Genomic DNA, 25926 nt, shown 5'->3' with positions numbered 1-25926 from the left:
AAAAGTGGAGTCAGATGCAGGGACGTGAGGAGGCGATTTAATTGGTGCCAAGAAGGAAAATGTCACTTTGATTCTTTGTCTGCTCTCATGGTTACATAAAATAACTTAGGTGGCAGTAGCCCCTGTCAGCACTGTGAAAAATGAGGCTTTGCTTCTTTGGATGCGAGGTGAAAACTGCTTTTTGGGGTGATGAATGATGGATTCTGCCCATGGATTCGTGTTTCTTTGCACAGTGAGAAGCAGACTTAACTGGCTGCTTGGCGCTACCAGCATGTAGTCAACATGCTGAAAGTTTCCTTTCCAACCTGAATTTGTCCTCCTGGCAAATTCAACTGCTCAACATCAGAAACTACCTTATGATTTTACTCTGCTCATCAGTTCTGGTTTCCATGAACGTTAGAAATATGCAGTAATAAAGTATATTGAAGTTGTCTCAGGGTTACACATGCCACTGAGATATGCAGCAAGAGGGGAGGAAAGAGGAAATCTTATCCAAAAGAGGTTGCTCTTGTAGGGGTACAGTCAGCTCCTCCAGACTGACACAGCTCCCTATCTATAGGATAGATGCATCAGATCTTTCATAATCAAAACCCATGGCCTTAGGGAGCTCTTGCATTACCAAGCTGATACAGGAGGTACGTGTCAAAGAGTTCTCTCCAAAAGCTCTGCGGTTGATACAGTGTGAAGCAAAGGTCTTACATAAAGCTGGCCTTGATTGGACCTGCCTTGTTGATGTCCTACAGAAGAGCTTGGAGTGCCAAATTAGCCAGGAGACAGGGTTCTGGACCTTGCTGGAAAGGGAGTCACATTTGGATGTGATCCCGTGAGTTGTGACAGTGTGTTTTGGTTGGATTTTTGCAGATGTAACTCAAGAATTGCAGCAAGGATGTAGGCTACTCCATTTCTTCACAACAAATAAGAACATTATTAGGAAAGAGTTTCTTGTGAAACTCATGTTATTCCAAGAGTGCTGAAAGCAGAATTCAAAAATCTAAGCTCATTCCCTCCTTTACATGAGGGAATCTTTCCTACTTATATTTTATTTGAAGGATTTCATTTGGTTATAGAGGGACTGTAATTTATTTATAGAGAAGAAAGAAGTCAATTTGCAAAGCCCAGAATTCTCACTGGTCCCACTGCTGAAGGGCCCTGTTCAGAGCCAGCTGGACCATCCTTGCCATTTAATGTACACTGGGGAGAAGCTAAACGTGTCTGAAAGATGCACACCCAGGAGTTTTCCCTATACAACCACTTCCATTCTCTTTTGATTGCTTACACTTATTTAAATAGGAATATGTTTTGAGCTGCTGACTTAAAAGCCCTATAGCTAATTTTTTTTTGTGAGAAAAACCCACATCTAATTTTCTCTCTGCTTCATCTTACTGTCTGTAATAAACCAGTGTGTTGCAGGCAGATACTCAAACAAAGGACCTTGTGGGCTCAAACAAAGCATGGGAAATGGGCTCCAAGAGGGGGAAAAAGAAATTTCAGTTCTTTTAACCTTCCTGACCTCCACTCGATGGCAATCTGCTGTCGCAGGCAGCTGAAGGAGATGCCCTGGACCAGCACGTCTGTCAGCTGCCTTGGCCACCCGCCCTCCTCACCCACTCCTTGGGCTTCCCTGGCTATCGCCCTGCTGTATTTACACTGTGCTACCCAGATACTGCAGTAGTCACCAGGGTATAAATACTGCTGGACAGCCATACATCACACTTGTCGTTCATGTGCCTGAGTGTGGTGCAAATACAGTTTAGCATGTGGGTGTCCCTTCGTGTAAGGAAGGGTTTGGGGCTACTTTTTGATAGCACAACTTCTTCCATTGCTGAACTCCCACTTTAGGACTTTGTGCCTGTGTATAGATTAAGGGAAGCTAGGAGAAGATGGGGCAAAACCCTTAAGGACAGTGTTTTATTAAGCTTTGCTACATGCTCCAATAGCACTGTCATGTCTCAGGGATGAATGAATCCCACAGTGTCCCTTATGTACGTGCTGTTCCTCTGCTCCCATTCTGGAAACGGAGAAGAATTATGATGTACATTTGGGACTTGGTATAGATTTTCTGAAGTGCTTGGGCTACTTCAGGAACCTCTACATAAGGAAAGCATGAGTCAAACTTAGAGCTAGAAGAAAAGAAATAATACAGGCTTCTGCTTCAAAGCTCTGTGAACCTCCCTGAGGGAAGTGAATAGAAAGCACCGTGTTTTCCTTTTGGATAAAAGTTTCAGTGTTGGAGCTGTCAAATATGCAAGGCTGTTTTTTCCAGTATCAATGATGTTGGTTGGAGTAAACAACCCATTGGTTTTTGCTCTGAGGCACATGTGCAAGCAAGCTGTACGATGATATTTTCGTTTCAGCTTTCTGAGCTCCTTTCTGTATTCAGATTTAATCAGGATGGCACACAGTATGCGCAAATGAGGGCACTTAATATTTTGAGAGTAATCCTGAATATAAAGTTACTACAATTATATTGGATAAAAGTAGCACAAAGAGGGTGGATAGAGAGCAGAGACAGCAATGGTAGTTTGTAATTTCTGTGGAGGGTTTCAAAGAGACTTGAAACTCTTCCAAGTAATACTTAGAGATTCATTTGAGTAATTGCCCCTTACTTCCACTTGGGACAGCCTTGCAGCTGTCTAGATGAGCTACTAAGGTGGCCTGTCACCTAAACGTAAAGGCCAGACTGAAATTTGTACAGCTGGGGTGAGCACGTGAAATCTGAAGCCAGAGGAGTGAAAAATTTCACCTAGCATTGATGCTCTCTGTGCAGATACTGTATCGCAGCAGTCATACATTGTCCCTGTGTCTGGTAAGCAGGAAGAGAAAACCAAAGCCATGCGCTGCAGGTGCAATGGATGTGATTAGCTGATCTTGACTCCACATCCAGACCCCCAACCACATCACTTTGGGCTATGGGGGAGGGCAGCAGGAAGAGCTGGGGTGCAGAGGAACACACAGATGCCTTGCGGAGCCTTGCAGAGTAGCCAGGAGCACCCTGTCTGCCTTTTTTAATGAAGCAGCCCTCTTTGCACTATGCCAGTGCTCTGCCTAAAGGTATCAGGAGGCCTGCATTTTGAGTCCAGCCAGTGTAAGTCAAAAGTCCCACGAACACCAGCTTTATCAGTGAGGGAGGAAAGTCTCACCCTCTTGCCTTTGCATGTAAACATTTTTGGAAGAAACTACCTGGCTGGCATTTCAACTGTGTCCTAGAAGAGCAGCGAGCAGGTGCCAGTGACACTGCTGTTGCTGGATCATGGGGATCCAAGGAGCTTCTCTCTTTTCCTCTCTCCCTCTTCACGGAGACTCAGATCAGCAGCATGCATAGCTCCCATCTCTGCTACTAAGTTTCTGGTTTTGTTTAAAAAATTATGATAACATTCTTAGCTATTCTCACTTCTGATTTTAGCTTTACAAATCAATTTCAAAGGGTATAATCCATAAGTTCTTTAGCTCTCTCTGATGGCACAAGCTTTGTTGCTCTCCTGCAAGTACCTGTAGCCTCGCTGTATCTCAGGTAGTGCTACCATCATAAAAGCAGTCATCTGCTACCACCAAGGATGAGATGCTCTTCTCTCTGCAGGTGGATTCATGGCACGAAACAGGGAGACTGAAGCCTTTAAGTTTAAGACAATAATAGTGGCAAGAGAGGTGAGGGCAGAAAGTGGTGGGATTGCATGGAGGGGAAACGAAAAAATAGAAACTGACCATGGCATTCAGTGAAATTCAGCTGTACCCAAAGAGTCTGTAAGAGAGGCTGCGGTATGAGTATCCATTAGCATATAAAACTGCAGGATCTTGAAAAAAATGAGTGAAGTCACAGGTAGAATCTCAATAAATTCACAAGCAAACAACAGTGTCAGGTGTCGAGTGCTGTGGGTTTTAGGGGATTGTTTGTAAGGCTGGCTTGGGTCTTCTTTTGAAAATAGTCTTCAGCTTTGCTCTGTTGGTTTAAGAAAATAAGTGGGTGAAAAACATTTTTTTTGTCATTGCTTTAGATTAAATTAAATATATCTTATTCTGAAATTATTGGGTAGAAAAAAAAAAGTGGTTGGAGAATGTAAAACCTTGAATGGAGAGATGAAAAGTCTGCCTTTTTTTTGTTGAGACAGAGGGCTCAGAGGCAAGCCGTGGTCCTGGCGGGTACTGGGAAATATAGGAAAGCTATATTTAAATAGCTTTCGGTGTCTGTGGGTCATGGAATAAACAGCTGCTGCTGTTTATAAAACAAAATGTGAATTCGTAAACACATTGATCTGTGGGTTACTAATGCAACTTAATTGTAAAGGATATCAGATGGGTTTGGTTCTGGTTTTGAGTAGGTATTTGTATTACCATTTCTGGAGTGGTAGTAGGGAATATATGTGTTTGTTGTCCTCTTTAAAAAGATTGAGCTGTTCAGTTTTGATTCCAGGTGCCTTTGGAGCACCATCAAGGTGTAGTAAGTGATTGCATATCACCACATACAATCTGTGATAGAGGAACTGGGCCTCTGCTGCAAATTTGTAGTTCACAGTGTTGTATCATTTAACAGGAAGTCCCCGTGTAGGATTGTATGTGTAAGTGTATGCAATAAGAGGAAACCAGTGATGGGAAAGGGTCGTGAGATGCTGCTCAAGGTACAGACAGGCAGCAAGACTCCTGCGGGGTGCTGCCCCAGTTGTTTGGAAGATGGGTGGGGGAAGATGGGTGGAAGATGGGTGAGTGTTTGGAAGATGACTGATGTTTTTAGGGAGTTTAGATGGCAGAAATGGCCCAGAAAAACAGGGCCTGCACAAAGCTTTGTTGTATACATGCTTGCAAGTCAGGAAAAGAGTAGTGTTAACTAATGCAGTACGAGAACAGTACATAGAATGTGATTTTCTGTGTTGTGCTGCAGAAGAACAGATCTAGGAGGAGCGGTCACTTTTAGCAGAGGGAAGCAACCACCTTGTTTCTCTCAGCAGTGAAGTGCCAGTGTCTTGTCTCGTTTGCTTCATGAGCACTAAGGCCAGGAGCAAGGGGTGGAGGATTTCTGAAAGCCTAAGCACCACTGCTGAGCCCAGCAGCCTCACTCTCTCATTTTCCTGCGAGGAAAAAGTAAGGGCTCTGAGAAATCACTTCCTTCCATGAGGTCTGTGCATCCATCCAGATACCACTGCTCAGTTCCACAAGGCCAGTGAGATATTTAAGGGCAGGGTATCGCCTTTCCTTGGAGCTGGGTCCAGCGAGGCACAGGAGGACATCTCACTGAGGTCTCAGCCCCTGGGACCTGTCTGCCCTGGGGGAGTATTTCTGTTTCCACAAGCTTATGGCAGAAGGGCAGCAGTAAGTGCTGGCATATAAATGTATGTGTTACAATGCTGTAAGAAAATTCAAGTCACAAAGAACTTCTGGGGATCATCTAGTCCAACCTCCATCTATAGTACTATTACTCACCTTATCTATGCAGCTCTAACGCTATTTACAAAATAGTTTGAATCAATGCAGTAATTGCATCGTAATTATCTTGTTTTATAACCATGGCAAGTAACTGTAATTATAAAAACTGCAAGGAGCAAGAAGACAAAGTGACATTCGAGTTCTTAGCACTCAACATTTGAGTTAAACCAAAATTATTTATCCTAGATGTTATCCCTGATATGTGCATGTTTGCATCGTAATTACTGGCTAAGCATTCCAAACATATTGTGTATTCAAAATTATTAAATATTGTGTACTCTGTAGACAGAAAATATAGTGCCTTATTGAGGAAAATAGTATTGTTTGCTTTGGATTTCCAGACGTTCTTTTGAAAACAGTGAAGTGGGAAAAAAAGTGTATATATTTTTCTTGTTGTGTAGAACAAAATTTGTTGCTAACATAGGAAACATTCCGGGGTTTGTTTTGTTTTTGTTTGTTTCCCATTGTGTTTTCTGTCTCAAATCTGATAACTCTTATTGAGGCCCTGACCTCTGAAGGAGGATTTTGCCTTTGGCATGCAGTGTACAGAGTATCTGGGATGGTCGATGTCACACTTTAATTTTACCATGAGTTTAGTGAGGAGCAGAAGGGGGCTTGGCATAACATAGTGCTGAAAGCAGATTAAAGTAAAAGCATCATAAAAAATACCTTCAGTAACAGCCAAATGGCAGACTCTGATCTTTGCACCCCTCTAGTGGCTAACCCACTGCAGGGGTTTAGGGGAGCCTTCACCCTCCTGTTCTGTGAAACTGAGCACCCATCTGCCTCCATCCCTGACACTACCCTACATTAAATGCTGAGATAACACTGAGACAGTACATGAGTCCCTCTCCCTTCTGTGCAGTACTATTCCCCCTGCAGCAGAAATGTTCTCAATAAATTAATTTTAAAAAGCAGTCTATCGGGGAGCATAAAGCATCCCCCAGGGAGCCTGAAGGATCAGACAAGAATGAGCCAGGAACAACAGAGCCGTGGCCTTAACCCCCATTTCTGTGGTAGAGTTCTAGAGGGAGGGTTGCTGCACGAGCCATGTTCCTCTGCTCAACAGCTGCATGGGAAGGTGACGTCTAAACTCAGGAAGATTTTCAAAGGCAAATCTCTTTCCTATAAGTCCACTTATATCTTCAACAGAGGCAGCATTTCCTCAATGTTCCCTACTCCCTGCACTTTCCAGCAAACATTTTGATCTCTGAGAAAGCAAGTTTGACACTCAAACTGAAAGAAAATTTGGGTACCTAGTAGTGCAAGGAAACTTGCCGTGTAGCAAGCAGAAAATCTAACCCCTGATCTGGGTAGGTATCCATCTCAAAATCTATGTAGTAACTTCAAGATGGGGTCAGCAGGTAGCTCTGACTGACATGTGGCATAACTGCTGTGTCTTCTTCCCCAAGGGACATCTGGATATCCAAAAATAACCGTGGCACGACTTGTGTTTTTGGCAAGACGGCACAAATACCTTTCAAATTACTCTGTTTGGGAGAAAACAATCGCCCTGAGGGCTCTGACTGCGCAGCACCTGCTGCCTCACAGTTTATTTGTAGTGTGAATTCTCAGCAGGCCCTGTGAGGACACCAGTCCATGTTAGGCTTGGCACAAGCAAAGGCATGGCCTTGTATGGACTCCACCTGCAAGCCCATCTTCTGCTGCAGCATCAGTACACTTGTTTTCTTCCACACCCACCATTCTTCCTGCAGGAAGCGAGCGCAACCCACTCATCCAAGTGAGCACTGCTGACTTTGGAGCAGTAGGTGTGGGCCTCTGCCCGTCTGTGTGCCAAGGCCTGGTGCTTCAGCTCTCCATTTCACTGCATGGAGGCGAAGCATTGTGCAGTCTTTGCCACCCTGTGGTCTGTGAAGGAAATGAGTGAGGCGTGATCCCATCCATGGCTTAAAAGAGCAGTGAAAGGTCATTTCTGTGTAAAGACATATACACTTTTCTCATTAAAAGCACAACAGTAATTGGGCGGTCTTCTTTTTTTAGCAAAGAACCTGTATATCTTATGTGATTACTCAAAATACCAGCAGTTTTGCAGCCATAATCTTGTCTTCTACTCTTCTTGCCCGGATTTCACTGTCTTTGAAAATTATTTACGACATAGAGCTAGAAATGTAATTATAAATGCCTCTACCTCAGAGCTGCAGAAATAAGGCATTTCTGCCCTTGGAAGGGAACGGTGCTTCAGAGCACTAAATGTTGTTATAACAGCAATTAGCTAGGCTGGCTTGCTGAACAGCACCGGGCATTTTAAGAAATACATCGGTACTGTGAGTTCCTTAGGAAGGGGAAGAAAAAGCCAGTCCCAATGTGATGTGGTTCCCCAGGCTGTAGGGAAGAAAGGCGGTGTAGGCCTGACTGCACCTGATTGCATTACCAGGATATTGATATTCTATGTTTCCTACAACTGAAGAGCATATAAGTAAGGGAGAAGGATGTCAAGATTCTAAAGCCAACATCAAATAAGCTGACTCTGGATTCAGGAGTGATACAGCTGGTGCAGCCTTTCTGGTCACACTCTGCTGCTGTGCAGTGAGTGCTGGATCTGTACAGCCCTGGGTGCCACAGCCCTCACTGCCTTGTGGGGATGTTCTGAGTGTCCTTGCCTATCTCCAGTTATGCTGCTGCTCACAAGACCAGCACTGGAGCCTCTCAAATGGCTCCCATCCTGACGCTGAACATCCTGAACAGGGACAGCTGAAGCTACTGTCTGTTCCCTTCTGCCACCTACAGCAGCAAAGCATGGCTGGCACGAGTTCTACACTCCTTGAAATTCCCAAATGTCTCCCGCCCTGGGTGAATGTGACCCATCCAGACATCCATCAGATGTCTGCCGCCCGACTCTCCTTTGTGTGGCATTTAAACGTGACTGACTTCAGCCCCAAGAACTTCAAACCTGCTTTTCCTGACCCGGATTAGTGCTGCTAAAATACGGGCACAACAGATGTCTCCTCAGCTCCCTAGGTGTCGATCTGTAGGTGCCTTTCAGTGCATCTCCCATGTTGCCATTTAGCAAGGGAAAATCCGCAAGGTTGCTGCAGATGCTGGCTCCGTCTCAGAGATCTACTAAAATTTTGCAGCTCATTTGAAGTGTGATTGCAGACCTGCAAATGGTTGCCTGTAAAAGGTGCTGCAGAAATCCACAGCAACCTGCTCGTTTTCTCTGAGTGGTTTAAACAATACTATTTTTAAGTTGGTTGTTGGTTGTATTCTTTTCTCACAAGCTTAACTGAAAATTATGAAGGGAGCTACCTGGTGAGGTAGACTAAAGGCAAACTGAAAATGAAATGCCCTCTGAGCTGCCCGTTTTACCAGGTTTACTCCATGCACTTTGCTTTCCTGTGTTTCAGCCCCTCAGAGCTTTGGCTGGAGCTCTTCTGGGCTCTGACTTTAGCTCTGCTAGGACTCTGTCCTGAACAGAGCCTTTGGCAGGGCCTGTTGCATGGGCAGTGACTATCACAGAGCACCTGATCTTCTCAAAGTGCAAAGATGGGTGATTTTGGAAATATGCTAACTTACCAATTGCTCATCTGATATGAAGAAGTATTTTGGAAGTTTGTTGTACTGCCATCTATGTTAGGAAGCTGTGGTACACATGGGGAAATAGAAAATTGCATGTCTTGTTTTGCAAAATGCCCAATTTGTGTTTCAGGCTTTACTAACCCCAGAGAAACCTGGATCTAGGGTTTTAATTCATTCTGGCAGTACAGCTCTTCTCAATTTCTACTCCTGTTTGGGTATTTCAGCTTAAACTTTGAAATTCTGAAATCAGATGTCTTGTTCTGGGCTGTCATCCCTTCCAACTTTGTCTGTTCTGTGATTATCTGACATACAGTGAGTTTTTATCAGGATGCTGGTAAGTTAGCTGCTTCTGGCTCATAGTTCTGTGAACATCTAACAAAGGTCAGAGTATTGTCACTGGCGGTTATTAGTGCCCTTTCTTGGATGTAATGGATGATTAGTGAAAGCACAGCCTCCATTCAGCTCCAAATATTGAAGTGAGAGGTTGAGAAGGTATTGCTCTGCGCATTTCCTCCATTATTCAGCTCCAACAAAGCTCTCCATAGAAAGCTCACTTTTCATCTGAAAAAGTCGCATGAACTTCATTCTTCCCAGATTTTATTACTCAGTTTTTGACATCCTTCCTATGGCTCTGTCACACTGCTAACTTGAGCTCTTTGTCCTTCATTAGTGGCAACCACAGTGTTCATTCTTACTCTTTGTTCCCAGTTGCTACAAAAAAAAAATCCTTGACCCTCTAGATATTTACTGGCTGCTCAGCCCCTGCAGTGCTTGTGGTTTTGTATGATCATGCTGAGTATATCCATCCCATGGATTAGAGCACTCTGAAGCAGCTTGGTGCTCATGCAGCAGAGCCAGGAAATTAGCAGCAACAGGTACAAAAAAGGGCTAGGTAAGGTACGGCCACCTTCAAAGATAAAACTGATAATTATACTTCTATATTGACTTACATTAAACTTCCTTTGGGAGAATTTTGCAGTCAAACTCCCATCAAAACTCACCTTGTTTTAAAAGGGTTGCTGTGTATTTGTTCTTTATATTAAATGCATATTTTGTCAAAAACTCACAGCTTCACTGTAACTTTTTAATGACAGTGATAGAAACAATAATGGGTTTTGTTCTGTCAGCCATTATTGAAAAAAAATCTGTGATTTAATGGTAGAATTTGAGGGTGACCTCTGGGGACACCAAACCACTGCATCTGCCTACACAGAAATCTGATGAATCTTGAAGTTTAAATGTTTGGTATTGGTAATATGATTAATTTTTAATCCAGCACCAAGAATTTTTACATACACCTTGTCTGAAGTCTTACTATGAATTACTTTTCTTGCTTTGTGCAATGCTCTGACCTCTCTCCTATACATTTTTTGCAAGTAACCAGTGAAGTGCAGGGCTGTTCTGCAAACATCTGCTCACCTGTGTGCAGTGCCCTTATAAACAGTGCAGCTATTGCATGCTCTGCTCAGTGCTCATGTTAGCACTAATGTGGTGAAAAATAAATTGCCTGTGGAAGATACCAGGTCCTTAAGACAACAGTTTTCAGATGTCTCTCTTCACCTTCCTATATTTTATTGAAATACATTTCAATAAATACACACACAAGGAGTGACGAGGATTACCATTATGGTATTCCCTGCACTTAAATTAGACTGAGGAGAGATGTTAAAACGCTGCTTGATCAATACAAACTAGTGAGCATTTGGTTGTGTTTTCATGCTGGCCAGCTACTCCTCTTGCCAAAGCAGATTTGCCTTGTTTTGGTGTCTGGGTCCCTTGGTCAAGGTGTAGCACCCAGATAAGAGCTGGAGACCTAGGCTTATTTCTTTAGATTTGCAAATCAAAGACCAGGCTAACCTTCTCTCTCTGTTTTATAAAAAAAATAGTTTAAATGTTATTTTCTATTCATTTTTAAGGTATTCTCTTCTGCATTGCTGATCAGCCAACAAAGCCATAAAAGTATTGCCAGAACACCCAGTATTAAGGCAGGTCAGATAATCTATATTGTGGTGGGACAGCTGATGGGTCAGGAAATGACAACCATATTCTGTGACATTTATCTCCAGGGCAGCACTTTGCACAGGAAGAGCAGCAAGGCTATATAACTGCAGAAAACTTCAGGAGGTGCTATCAGGAATATGAATAGTTCTGCTGACATTTCTTATTGCCCATGTGTTGTTCTTCCTTCCAACGTAAAATAGCAGTACTAATTCTAAATCATATAGCACAAGAGAAAAAGCTATTTCTTCCATTATAATCATTTCCTTTTTGGGATGTTCTTAAAAATATTCTAAGTTTATTTTTGAAGTGTTCTTACTAAGCACTTCTTCACTACTTCTTGTATTTAAATTCATCTGAAAACAAAACCCACAGAATGTGCTAAGACCTGCTTGCTTCCAGACCACTGTGCTTTCATCTCTCTTGCTGCAGCTCATCGTGACAGTATTGAATTTTGAGTTGCCCAAGCATTTTGGGAGCAAAACTCACTTGTTAAACAGAGGAATGCAGTGACCTTCCTACACACCCTCACACCGAGGCCTCTCTGTGAAAGCACGGTGTGACTTGTCTTCAGAGGGTATCAGTGCACGCGGGGGCGAGAGAGCTTTGTACGTGTATCCATGTCTCGTCCGCTTGGCTTTTGTGCCAACTTCAAAGCCATCTGCTCCGGAGTAGAAAAGCCTGCCTAACAGACTAAGGCAGCTGCCACCACAGTTTTTGCATGCTGATCTTGCAGCTTCTTCCCCTGTAACCTTGGATGACCATCTCTTCTAGGTAAAGAGGGAGAACATTAATCTCTGGCTTAGAATCTAATAAACCGCAGGTTTCCCCTAAACATACACTACTAGTAATATCATTCCTGGTAAGGGATGGGTGAAATCGTGTGAATGAGAACCTGGCAATGTACACTGTAGGTTGATGTTGATCTTTCAACTCAGCACTGTGTTGTGCTATGGGTTGGACTCCCTCTGTCACTGCACAGCTTCTCTCAGGTTGCCATCCTGTCCTGGCAGCTGCTTTTTCCTCTCTCTGATCACTAAGAGCAACAGTGCAGCACAAACGGGATACATACTAATACAGCTTTATAATCAGGCACTGCCTGGTTTTGGCCTCGATAATGAAGTGCCTGCCCATCCCAGTGTATCCCTGTACGATGTATAGAGACTTCAACTGGCAGTAGCAATTTGTCTAAAAAAAAAATGCATGCTTTGTTTTATTGGCCAGTGATAGAAACTGATTACTGTGTTTTATATTTGCTTTATATTCACACTGTATGACTTACTGCAAAGGAAAGTCAGCAGAATTAGACCTCTGCTATACTGGAATAAGACCTGCATGGACTGCTCTTTTTCCTGCACAGAGATGAACATGCAGTACTTGCATGCATTTGAGTCAGAGCTCATGAGTTCATTCAAGCTAAATGTATCATTGCAGCATTGTCCAATGTGCCAATTACTGAGCTTATATATGACTGTTCTTTTTTCAATACTGACCGATTCAAACATTTTCATTTTCATTCACCAAAGTTGCCTAAAGCATGGAATGTTTTTCATTTGTTTACTCTTTAGCACTGTGGAGTTGGTGAGACAGCAGAACCTGTTTCAAATGGAGTAACCCATACTTAACACTGAAACCCAGTTACGGGTTTCAGTATGTCACGTATCTCTGTGAGACCCTAGAAAGGCTCAGTCTCTCTGGAAATATTGCTTCTCCTTGGAAATGGGAAGCAAGCTGGTTATTTTATGGCCACCTGAATAAGCTGCATGCACCACAGTGACTTGTCTGACGTAAGAATTCAACTGTTCCAGCCTTCCCTACCTTGATCTCTCTCATCCTGCCAGTAACATCTCTGTGTCTTCAGCCCCAACTAAATTTCCTTTCCTCTGGTATAAATACAGCACAAATGTGCCAAGATCTGCTTGCCAACAAAGTGCAAAATGTTTCATCAGATCATTTTGCCTGGCATAACAGTGGAGCTCCAGTACTGCAATGTTTCACATTGAGGAAGTTACTTTCAGTGTCTTCCAAGTGACCCAGCATGACGTTTTTCTGTTTCTGCCTTCTCAACTGGCAGCCCTGGTGCAGCAGAAAGACACATCGGGCAAGAATAGGGTGCTCAGGTACATGCAGTCTGAATACCACTTGCATGAACAGTTACGACTTAGAAACCTCTGCCTGACCAAAACATGAAAGATTAGAGGTGAGGGCACACACATCCTCACTGAAGAATACCATCTCTGTCTGCCTCTGAGGAGGATCTGCCTCTGAAAGGATCTGCCTCAGAGGATCTGCCTCTGAAAACTGGTTGAGGAGCATTTGCAAAATACTTATGAAAGGGAAAGAAACTGGACACATCTGTAACATCTGGTAATTTTCCACCTTTAACTTTCACTTTGCTGATATATTCTTCCCAACGAGACATTACTTGGTATAAGAAAAAGTGGCCAGCTGTTTCACAAGTGTAAGAAACATCTCCTGGAACACCAAGACTGTCTTGCAATCGCCCAACTTCTCGCAGGAGTTCAAGTCTTCGAGCCAGAACATAATTCACTCTTCCGTACCTGCTGAAATCTTTCTCTGATGTCTTTCACTTCTCTGTCAAGTGGCCAAGAGGGCCAACGGCATCCTGGCCTGCATTAGAAATAGTGTGGCCAGCAGGAGCAGGGAGGTGATCATCCCCCTGTACTCAGCACTGGTGAGGCCACACCTCGAGTACTGTGTTCAGTTTTGGGCCTCTCACTACAAGAAAGACATTGAGGCCCTGGAATGTGCCCAGAGAAGGGCAAGAAAACTGGTGAGGGGTCTGGAGCACAAATCTTATGAGGAGAGGCTGAAGGAGCTGGGATTGTTCAGTCTGGAGAAGAGGAGGCTCAGGGGAGACCTCATTGCACTCTACAACTTCCTGAAGGGAGGTTGTGGTACAAAAGGGTCTGGCCTCTTCTCCCAGGCAAATAGTAGGACCCGAGGAAATGGCAAGAAGTTATACCAGAGGAGGTTTAGGTTGGATATTAGGAGAAACTTTTTCTCTCAGAGGGTGGTCAGGCACTGGAATGGCTGCCCAGGGAGGTGGTGGAGTCGCCATCCCTGGCAGTGTTCAAGAGATGTCTGGATGAGGAGCTACGAGAGATGGTTTAGTAGCTTGTGGCACTGATAGGAATGGGAGGGTGGTTGGACTGGATGATCTTGCAGGTCGTTTCCAACCTTGTGATTCTGTGATTCTGTGATTCTGTGCATCCTCACCAGAGTCCTTGACCACCACAGTGCCAGCAGAGCATGGCCCTCATAGGGTATTTTTGGCTTTCATGGATAAATGTGTCAGCATTATTTCACAGCAGTCTTCAGAGCAGCCAGTATTTGCCCCAAACTCACTCTGGGCACATAGGGCTGTGTATGAACTAAGGAAGACGGGGCTGGTTCATGCTGCAGAGGGGAGAATTCCCAGGGTGGCACAGACGATGTGGCCTGCTCTGTCTGGCCCAGTGACCTGGATCACAGAGATTTCAGAGAGCTCATCGCTTCCCAGGGAGCCTCAACACCTCGCAACATCAGGCCTGCCTGCTGGGAGCCCTCCGAGTGCTAAGATACCACTTGAGTTATCCTCATGCTGAGACAGAGGAAAAGAGTAGACGTAGACAATTTCTGACTGGATAGAAAAGAGGATTTTCACCTGTAAGATGTTCCTGATTTTCCTAAACCACAGCTGATTAAAGGAATCATGATCCTTGAGGTCCCTTCCAACCCGGGTGATTCTGTGATTCTGTGATTCTGTAATTGTGGGAAAGGCAGAATTATACAAGCAAAAATCCAGCACAGCTATAGGCAGAACAATAATAGATCTTACATGCTTTGAGGCTGAAGCTTGAAATTGCAGTTTAAGGAAAACTGCATTATTTTTCAGCATGAGAAGAAGTGCCAGGTTGATGAAAGATGCGTCCTGGGGCTCATATCCTTCTGAGACTGAATTCACTCATTGCAAAAGAATTAGGGCAAAGGAAAGAAAACCAAACCAAACGAAAACAAGAAACCAACTCAGACTTCATATTAATACTGCTTCTTGAGGACACAGCATTGAGGTGAGAGAGATCTCTCTACCTTGCAAATGAAAAAGCACTTAGGCTCTGGTTAGACACACAAGTATCTATCCTTAGTGTGCCCTGCAAAGGTGGTACAGGCTACAGTTGTATATGTTAAAAGCACACACTAGACTATAAACTCTTTTGGTCAGGTTTTCTCCTGTGCCACAGTAGAGAAATGTGGTTTCTCTAAGACATTTGCTTTAAAGTTTGTGTAACAGCTCTACCATTTCTATATAGGTCACTCCAAAAATAATGCCTCCTATTTATATCCATGGAAACAGATACAAAGAGCACAATCACACTGTTTGATAGCATTCTCAGCTACAAAGCACTGTTTTTCATCATAGTCACCAGCACTAGACAATTCACGTGGATGAGCTGATCAAGACGCTCTTCATTTTGTGGTGTGACAGCTGTGCATGGCCATCTGGAATGTGGCTTGTCCTTCACACTGCTGTTGCCAAATTGCTGAAACACACCACTTGCTGCTTCACTTTGCTTGCATCCACTCTTTGGTCTCCAAAAAAGGTTGAGCAAGCACTGATGAATGTCAATATATGCAATTTCTCCTGCATGAAGGAATTCAGTGACACACCTTTGCTACAAACGTGCTTCCAGGTCAGACGCCATTTTGTCAAACTGCCCTTCTCCTGCCATCTGTCACACAGCAATAAAATGTAAAGGGATGTTGCTGGGAAGGTTCAGCCTCTGCTGCCATACCACCAATATCTCCTCCGATGTTGTAGGCCAACACAATGAAATAAAGAGGTATTACTTTTAGAGCAGCCTTCATATCTCTGAGACTAGCTGTTAAGAGCCTGTATTGTATATTACATATATTTTGCAAAGTATAGGCATTGAAATGGTATAACCTTTCAAATATATATTTTGAGTGTAAGATCACGGCATTATGCCATACTTACCTAAACAGCCTTTTCTCACCTCAGTTGTTCAACTGCATGGAGAAATACTTACAGAAGTAAGGATCTCTTATCTCAGTGAGATTTGACAGGACCAAAGGCAAAATTCAAAATAATAATTAAAAAAAAGTAGTCCAATTTAAATAAATCCCTTGTTCTAATATTACTCAGCTTCAGCCAAGCTATCACTTTCCAGCCTCATAAAACTGTCATGTCATTAGCATTTTGGGATCATCTCCTTATAAGCCTGACCTTTACAATGGATTTTACACCTGGTTTTAAGAATCTCATTCTTGCTTTCCTCTACAGCCTGCTGCCTGAGGTGGGGTAGAAGTCAGCAGCCTCCATGATTCGTAACTACTAATTATGCAGCGTCTTATATAATTGCTCAGTCTGTAAGCAAAGCAAGCTGGCAGAGAAGCACAGACCTGCGGAGATGTAGGTATGCATGTGACCTTAATTCTGGACAGGCAGATTGCACACAGTTTGTAATGGTGTTTATTGAACTCTCCTATATATAGAAACTCCAGCCTGGAAGAGGCTTTGCTCTGGGAGCTGTTTGATCCTCCCTTTCATCACCATGCGGTGGCAGGCACTTGAGCTGGCTTTTACTGTAAGCCCAGGGAGAAACACCTCCGGGCCTGCCTGGTGCACAGCCCATGGCTCCATGTCCAAACATAGGCCCCTGGCAGGAGGTGGGCACGATCAACACAGATTGCCTTTCTCCTGCCCCTCCAAACACTCTGCTTGAACCCTGTGAGCAGATTAAGCCCAGTCCAGTGCTGGCTGTTCTCCACAGCATGGCAATTTCGTGTTGCAGTCTCAGGAAACAGGATCCACAATGTTTGGCTTAGGTGCACATTTGGCTGTAGGAGCTGTTGTATGGAAAAATATTGTTGTCCTCTGGGAGGTAGATGATTGCATATAGGGCTGATATTACTCAATTATCCAATGTAGCCTGGCTGCTTATGTTTCTAATTCTAAAGTAAGGGGAAAGCAGCAATTCTGTTGTATGTAGCAAGGTGGGGTAGACTTTTTCTTCCAGGTAACTACTAATAGGAAGAGGAGTAATGGCCTTAAGTTGCACCAGGAGAGCTTCAGATTGGATATTAGGAAAAAATTATTCTCAGAAAGAGTAGCAGTGCCGGAACAGACTGTCTAGGGAAGTGGTGAAATCACCATTCCTGGAGGTTTTCAAAAGAGGATAGACATGGCACTGAGGAACGTGGTTCAGTGCGCACAGTGGTGATGTTTGAACTAGATAATTTTAGTGGTCTTTTCCAACCTTAATGATTCTACATTTTTGTCTAATGGCCACTGCCCAGCTAAAACAGACACTTATAAAAACATACACGTTATCCTGTTGTGCTCATGTAGCATCAAGGTCATACTGAATCCTTGGTTTATCAGCTCCAAACCTAGGAAGGAGACTGGTTTTGGTCCTGAACCTCTTACCTCTATAAATAATCGCTTGCATGTAATTTTAATGAATGGTCATAAATCAGCTCTGTTGCAACCCCCAGCTTGGCGGATAACACTCAAGGAAAGGTCATGGTTTCAGATTTTGTGGCAATCGCTCCCACAGTTCCAATAATCAGATACATCTGCTGGTCTCAAGTTACCTGATAATACTGTACAAAGAATAGGGTCACTGCTGAAAGTTCATCTCAAGAGGCGCGGGATGGGCAAACTGAGCCGGCAGAGCAGGCTAGTGGGTGGGATCCTGTGGGAGAGAGACCTCAGCAGACCTGGGAGAAGGAGCAGTAAAGCTTAGGTTAGTCAATGTGACTTTAGATCCTGTCAAAATACTGACATAAATGTCAATTTCTAGCCCTTACAAGATATCGGTTTGTTCTTGGGGGGCCTGTATGATTTCTTTTCAGAACAGGGCAAGAGGGTGTTGCAGGGAGTATTGAAGCAGCATTTGGCTTTGGTACAGCATTGCGCCCTTCTTTCAGCAAGTAGGGGAGCAGTGTACCAATGAATTTGTGAGGTGAGAAATGTTTTGCTTGGCTCATGCTTGAAGAGTAGTTGCAAATACTGCATCATTTTTATTAATAGGGAACTTAGGGGGGCGGAATAGTCACATTTGCTCAAAATTTTCATTTAAAATTCAGATGATGAAGGAAACACATACTTGGAGCACGGCATGAGCTGAAGGACATGGTTGTGTATAAGATGCAGGTGATACTCAGCAATGTGTGAGCAGGTCACAAAGCCATCCCTCCTTTCTTCTCAGCATGGGTGAGTTTCTGCCTTGCACTTGCGGCCAACCTATTGTGCCATGCTTACAGGTTTGCTGAAGAAAGTCCTAAAAGCAATGAAAGGAGGGAGATCTAGTAGGTATGTCCTATGGGTAAAGTATCAGTGAATTAAGTGTGTTGACCTGAAGATACACTGATCACCTTTAAATATGCAAGAGGCTGCAGCATGAAGAGTGGAAATTGTCTCCTTTTTCCACCCATAGCAGAAAGGATAGGTTTATAGCACAGCTCAGGACAGTGCTGGGGGCAGGAGCAGCTGGGCTCCTGAGGAGATGGCCTGGGGAAATTGTGAAGCCTCTGCAGCAGACATTTGTCAGGACGGGCTGGATGGATGCCTGTTGGGATGTTCATGAGGGCAATCAGCTGTTTATAAATACTCTTACTCAATGCCTTTCTGCAGTTTGTGTCTGCTATTGCTGTCCAGGTGCAATGGCCACCAGGACATTCTCCTGCTTCCATGACGCTGCAGACACAGTTTAACATGCCATATGCAAAATTCAGCACATATTTAACTTAGTTCATCTGGGTAGCGGACACCCCATATAAATACACAAACTCATATTTAGCCTGTATTTGCAGCACGGCTGCAAAATACCTAAGAAATCCAAGCTTGTTCTGGGATTACTTTTCCGCTTGTTTAGTTTGGCATGAGATTTTAGGGCCTGGAAGAGAAGGGTGGATCTGTTTTAAAAATATATGCATCTTCTGCAGACCTTGTAAGGTATCCAGCAGGAGCTGCCTATAGCTAGGGTTTTTTTAAAGGAGTGTTAGTTGTCTAACAAGTGCTTCAGCCCCCAACTCCCTCAGGGCTCAGTTACACAGGAGCACATTACAGAGACCCAGACACAATCCTCTCTCATCCTGGAAGGAAATGCAGCCTCCTGCTCATGGGGCCTTCAGTCCTGTAGGCTTAGGGGCTTGAAACCCACCCAGCCCCGGGGTTTCCAGCCCTAGCAGAGGGTCTGGCTTGCACCAAAAGGCAGGGGGTTGCCAGCAGGGAACCTACATGTGGTTCAAATGTGCAGGTTGAGAGTCCCTGAATGTCTCCAACAGACTCAGAATGGAAAGGAAAAGACCACTTGGCTTGTATCGACAGTGTGTAAGAGAAGAGGCTGACCCCTCACATGCTGATTTTCACTTAGGGCTCAGTGCTGTATCAGCCAGGACTTTGCTAAACCCAAAGAGGCATTGTTTTAGTGAAAGCTCCAAAAATCTTGCTTTTTTTTCCACAGTTTCCATACCAAAGTGCATTTGTGGGGATTGTATTTTCTTTTCTTGTATCTGGTTGCACTCAGAGATTTATAATGTGTGCCGGGCTTTGCTGCTATTACTAAACCACAAGTGCTGTTCCTCCTTATGGTGGCCCTTACTCCCCCCTCTCCAGTCACTATTTCTGAGAGCAGATCAAGATGCTATTTTTGATTTTTTTTCTCTTTAAGACATATCTAAACTCCAGCCAGAACAATTTGTTTCACTTTTAAAGAGAAGAAAGGCGATGCCTACCACAGGGCTCATTTTGACAGTGCACAATGCTACAAAGAAAATTGCCAAGAAAGAAACCAAATCCAGCAGTATTCAGGTTACTATTCAAAGGAGACTGGTCTGCCAGAATGAAAGCTTCCTCCTGTGCTTGTATCGTTCTTCATCAAACCTACAGCAAATGAAAGCTTTTGCTGTGTGCACAGCAGGCAGTGGGACCCTTCTGCAATTTCCTTATTTTCTGCAAAATCCATCATTTCTTTCCATGCAAGACATTCAACCTCTTCTGTGGGCCATCTTCACTACTGGAACAACTTCTTTTCTGTGCAAATAATATTATAATTGTCCTTCGACTCTGACCTGATTTTATGCACTTTTAATTTTTATTCCTCCTTCAGTGTTTAAAAACTTTGACAACACCCTAAGAACTAAAACACGTAGCACAGCATTAACATCTCTTAATGAACCAACTACCATTTTCTCTTCCCATTGCCAGGGGTTGCTCTGCAAAGCCGTTCCCCTTTGCTTACTCCACCACCCTCATGCATGCTGCTGCCCTTGTGCCAGCTCAGGCAGCAATCCCCCCGTGCCTCCCGCACCTCAGCTCTGCCTCAGTCTCCCTCCCCTCACCTGGTCCCTCTTCTGAAATCCCTTCTCCATCCCCACTCTGCTTCCCTGAGTGATGTGTTATAGGTTGCACAAACTCAGTGTTTCTGGAATGTTTCCATCAGCTTTACTGTGGCGGAACAGCGTGCCTTAGCTTTTGTAACAAAGAACTTAAAGTTGCAGACATTTTTGTTGGTAGGCATTTGATACGCAAATTTTATTTGACTGTCAGGACAGATTCACAACAGTTTTCGATTTGGAAATCATAGACATTGGCACCTTTAATGAGTCAGAGATAGTTGAAGGTGAAAACAAAGGAGTATTATATAGAGTATTATAAAGGTGATGTATTTATTACTGCTTTCCAACATTATTAAGTAAAATTCATTAGGTTATTAATTGGAGATTAATATGAGATATTTTGCCAGCAATATTAAAAATGAGATGCTTTGCCAGATTAGAGAGAGAAATTGCTATTTGCAAGAATACAGGATGGAGATGCAGCCTTCCCATTTGGTAGGAAGCAAACAGATCTCACACATCACTTGCTAGAGGTTTTTTCTGGTAACAGCAGTAGATGCAGACAATTTTTAAGAAAGAAATCCACAGCTTTCCAAAGGTGCTGAAGAACTTTGATCCTCAGACACAAGAAAGAAATTCAGCCTGTGCTGACTCTCCTAAACTCTTTGGCTTGGTTTTTTAAAGGATACTTTATTTGTTTGTGCCGATAACTTGACAGCTACACAAACTATGGAACAAAGCAGCAGATCAGGATAAGTGGTCTTTTTCAACGTTTTCCACATCTTGGTCACTGTTGAAAATAAACAACTGCTTATTTTTGGTCTCCTGAGTCAGTGAATGGCATTGTTGTCTTTCCTGAGTCTGAGCTGTGAGTTATCAGTGTCTGTGTGCCCTGGCACCATGGCACACATTGACCACTTGGCCATTCACACATACTAAACTTCGCTTTTTTATCCACTAGGGCAGAAAAATCTCGCTGAACAATCACAAGCTGTGTCTGATGCCCTGAAGCGGGACAAGGAGAAGTTTGGGTAAGGACCAGCTTACACACTGTACGGTCTGTGCTCCTCGTGGAATACCTAGGGATTTGGAGGCACCTCTGAAATGGGCTCTGCAGAAGCCTACACAAAGGTAACTCAGGGGGAAGGCTGGGAAGGAGGAATTCAGGCTGTCCTCTCAGGGAATTTTGCACCTTGCTCTGAGCCAGGCGCACAGCAAAGTAGCTCTGGGGGGGCTGGCACCATGTCAGGGCAGAAGCTTCTGACCCACAAAAAAAAAAAAGAAAAAAAAAAAAAGAAAGGAGGAAATCCTCAATTTTTCCCATTTTCCAATACATGTAGGACACTTAGGCCAGATGTTACCAGTTTGCTTTTTTCAAGGAGAGGTGGGGTTGAAGTGGCTGTGTTTAGCCTGGCACAGCTTGGTGCCAGGGGGAGGATGCTGGTGCAAATGACCGAGGCATGCACATGTTCCCATGGGGAACAGGTGTGGATTTTTGTCTGTGGTGGAGGTGAAAGCATTGTAAGTGTCGTAAGCATAAATATGAGTGCTCTGCTATGGTCTTAGCCTCAGTTGTGAAAATCATCTGCTGGTTTTCTGCAATTGAGTGAATGAAGTTCCAAATGCTGCCACAGGAAAACAGAAAAGCCACAGCTGGAAAACAGACTGTAGAAATGCTCATTTTGGTGGGGATGCTGGCTGAGGATCTCAGCCTGGGTCTATGAACAACGGTTACCACTTAGAAATGGAATTGTGCAGGTTGCAAAAATAAAGAACTGATCTATGGGAATGCTGCAAACATCGGGATGTGAATGCCAGTGGAGCAGCCCCAGTGCAGGGCCACGAGCACCACGAAACCCGTTCTTTGGTGTGGAAATGCTGGGGGAGAGGGCTGGGAATCGCCTCTCCACCACGTTCCCTCGGTGTACAAAGCACCTGGGCAACTGTGGGAGCATGACCGGTGGTGTTGTGTGGGGGATTCTGACAGCCCTCTCCCAGATGATACTTAACGTCAGCACAACGCCAGCTACTTCGCCGAGCGTGCAGGGGCTTGTATGGCTCCGAACCTATGAATTTCGGCTGCTAGCTGCATCCTGTACCCCAGGACCACTCCTAGGCGTTGCTCGCCGGCCTTCCTTTGTCTTCTAGCGGTCTGACAGCTCACCATTCCCATCCACGGCGATTTGGGGGAGGGGAGCCGTGCCACTGCTGCGACCGCTCGACAAATCGCTCGGGTTGGGCTCAGAAAAGCCCACGAAACACCCTTCGGTGCCGGCCGGGACTCCCGGGGCTCTCCGGCACCGGACAGCACCGCCGCTGCCGGTGCCGGGCGTTTCAAACAGCCATCTGTCCCGCGGCACGCGTGACGCCGGCTCTGTCTATAGGCGGAGGCTTTCCCGGCCGCGCCTCACGCCCGCTCCGGAGTCCCCCCAAGCCCCCGCCGCCTCCCGGGGCAGCCGGGCCCGGCCCCTCGGGCCACACCCGCCGAGGGGAGGGGGCCGGGTGGGCGGCCCGCCCGCCCGCCCCTCGGGCCACTGCCGCACCCGCCGGCCCCAGCATGGACGCTGCCGGCCCGCCGCCCGCCGGTCCCGGGGGATGGGGCCCCGGGAAGGAGGAGCAGGCGGCGTACGCGGAGGTGTGCGGTTCGTCCGGAGCAGAGAGCGAGGCCCGGGCGAGCGGGGCGGCGGCGGCCGCGGATAGCCCGGCCCCGGCAGGGCATCACCCCGAAGCCGCCGCCCCGGGATGTGGCGCGGGGCCGGGGTCGCCGTCCTCCTCCTCCTGCCCCTCGGCGGGCAGCGCGGCGGGCGGCGGGGGGACGGAGGAACCGGCGGCGGTCGGGGGGCAAACTTCCTCCTCCTCCTTGGGCTGCGAGAGCGACGAGGAGACCGGAGCGGGGCGCGGGGCCGGCGGCCCCCCCCGGAGAGCGCCCAGGGGCGCGCCCGGCGCGGCGGGGCCGCACTACATCAGCACGCAGGAGATCCAGCTGAGCGAAGTGGACCACGATATGGACTTCGACGCGGGGCTGGCCGCCCGCTGGGACTTCGAGGACGACAACGTGATCTACTCCTTCGTGGACTACGCCTCCTTCGGCAGCGACGAGACCCCCGGCGACACGCCGACGGAGGAGGACAACAGCTGCTACCTCAGCACGACGCCCAGCGAGCGCACGGCGCGGGCGGACAGCGCGGGCAGCGGCAGCGAGGCGGCGGGCGGCAGCTCGGGCAGCGACGCGCCTCGGCGGCCCGGCGGCGCGGGAGCGAGCCCCGCGGGACACATCCTCCTATCAATCAAAGCGGCCTCACGGGCTATAAATGAGTGTAGCGCCGCGCGGGAAGAGCGCGACGCAATCTACGCCGCCGAGCATGAAGGCGACATGAGCCTCCGCGTCGCCGCGGCTCCGGAGCGCGCGGCGGGCTTCGGGCAGGACGCCGGCCGCCAACACGCCAAAAAGTTCATCGCCGTCCCCGCGCGCCTGCAGACGCGCTGCGGGGCCAGGGAGGCGGGCGGCTGCTCCAGCGGCGCCTCCAGCGCCGTCAGCGAACTGGACGACGCCGACAAGGAGGTGCGCAACCTGACGGCCCGCGCCTTCCGCAGCCTGGCGTACCCCTACTTCGACACCCTCAGTCTCGGCTCCCGCGCCTCCTCCGCCTCCCTCTCCGACCATGCGCTGGGCGTCAACCGCTGGTCCACCTACCTGGACCTCAAGTGCGGCGCGCTGGGGCCGCGGGGCGCTGCGGGCGGCGGGCAGCTGTGCGTGCGCTCCGGCAAGGCGCCCAGCAGAGCGCTGCAGTTCGTGGTCAGCAAGCTGGACGGCGAGATCGCGCACGTCGAAGCGCCGCCGCCGCCCCGGGGAACGCTCGGCGTGCGGGAGCCCGGCCGGGCCGCCCGCCCCGATGAGGAGGAGGCCAGCAAGAAGTCCAGGTTCGCCTCCAGCCTGCTGAAGAACGTCATCTCCAAGAAGATGCAGCTGGAGCACGAGTTCAAGATGGAGCGGGGCGAGCTCACCGACACGTCCTCGACGGGGCCCGGGGCCGCGCCTCCCGCCGGCCGCGACCCGGAGCCCGGCGCTGGGACCGGAGGCGGCGGGCGGCCGCGGGAGGGCGGCCTGCAGCGGCAGAGCTCCCGGCTCTCGGAGGGAGGCTCGGAGCACGGCGCGCCGCCGCCAGAGGAGCCGGGGGAGCGCGGCGGCGGACGCTCGCCGGCCTCCAAAGCGTCTACGCCGCGCGAGGGGAGCCAGGAGAGAGCTGCGGCAGAGGAGGCGGCCGAAGCCCGGCGGGGCGGCTCGGAGGCGGCCAGGGCCACCTTCTTGCGCAGCCAGCACAGCGCCTTCAGGTCGTGGAAGGAGCGGGAGGCGGAGAGCAAGGAGGAGCGGGCGTCCGGCGGCAAGGCGAAACCGTTCCCGCGGCCCGAGCCGGGCGAGCCGGCCGCCGGGAAGGCCACCAAGCTGTCCCGTCTGTTCGTGCCCGGCATCCAGCACGCCGCTAAGGAGAAGGAGCCCGCCGTGCAGCGCCCCGCCGCCACCTCGCCGCCCGCCGCCAGGCCACGGCTCCCCGAGATCAAGATCAGTCTAGGGCCACCCGCCGAGCCGCCGTTCAGCATCGCGCAGCTGCTGACGCCGCAACTGGCCGCCCGGCCGCCTGACACCGGCCACAGGGCTCCGCGGGCCGACGGCTCCGACAGGGTGCCGCAATTCTTGGTGCGCGACGTGCGGGAGGGCAAGGGCAAGGCGCAGGCTCCCCTTCATCAGGTGCGGGACGTGCGTAAGCTCATCAAAGGCTCCCATGGCGGGGACTCGGCGGATAACTGCAGCGACAGGGGCAGCGTGGGATCCGAGCAGGGCGGCGCCGAGCACCGGCAGCCCGGCCCGGCCGAAGCGGGGAGCAAAGCGGCAGCGGGGGGCAGGGCGCTGGGCTGCCCGCCGGAGGGCACCGTGCTGGTGCACCGCACGTCGGGCCGCCTGCCCGTGGCCACCATCGCGCCCAACAAGAGTGACCCGCGGCAGCCCGCCGTGCTTAAGATCGTCGCCAAGTCAGCCGCGCCTTGGCGGCACCAGGCGGCCCCGGTGCCCGCCGAGAAGGGCCGCGGCGCGGAGGAGGACCCGCGGGAGGAGGGCAAAGCGGCGCCAGTCCAGAACGCGCTGGAGAAGCTGACGGCGGCGGTGCGCAGCATGGAGGAGCTGTACAGCTTCAGCAAGCGCGAGTGGAAGCGCAAGAGCGACCCGCTGCCCATCACCGGCAGCCACGTCCTGTCCCTCATTGCCAGCCAGGAGCGCGACGCCGCGCCCCGCCCGCCCCTCGCCGCCGAGCCAACGCCCAAGGCGGAGGAGCCGGCGAACAAGGGCCCGGGCCCGGCGGGAGGAGAGCGACTGCCGCGCCGGGCCGCCAACCCCGCCGCCGCGGCCGACAAGGTGTCCGCCAAGGCGGCCGCCTTCGAGAGCCTGGCCCGGCAGCGCCAGCGCGGTCCCGCGCCGCCCCGCGCCCTCCTCACGCTCCGGGGCCCCGCCGCCGCTGCCGCGCCGCCCGCCAAGCCCCCGGCGGACGGCGGTGTGCGGGGCCCCGCGGCGGCAGCGACGGCGGCGTTGGCTCCGCGAGCCCCGCGGCTCCAGGCGGG

At 48.2% G+C, this 25926-nt stretch overlaps 1 protein-coding gene across 1 annotated transcript in view; it reads left to right on the top strand.

The window, feature by feature from the left end:
• Positions 1–22269: 22269 nt before the first annotated feature.
• Positions 22270–25926, top strand: part of CUNH4orf54 (chromosome unknown C4orf54 homolog) — a 6731-nt gene continuing 3074 nt past the window's right edge. Inside the window, exons 1-3 of the mRNA XM_042870660.1 lie at positions 22270–22368; positions 22465–22958; positions 23113–25921. Coding sequence (XP_042726594.1) covers positions 22270–22368; positions 22465–22958; positions 23113–25921 — 3402 coding nt within the window. The remainder of the gene's footprint in view (positions 22369–22464; positions 22959–23112; positions 25922–25926) is intronic.

Source organism: Lagopus leucura, unplaced genomic scaffold (genome assembly GCF_019238085.1).
Source record: "Lagopus leucura isolate 7727_CA_CO unplaced genomic scaffold, USGS_WTPT01 Super-Scaffold_100004, whole genome shotgun sequence".
Taxonomy (NCBI): Eukaryota; Metazoa; Chordata; class Aves; order Galliformes; family Phasianidae; genus Lagopus; species Lagopus leucura.
Note: the sequence above shows the minus strand (reverse complement) of the source record. Positions and strands in the feature narration are given on the sequence as shown.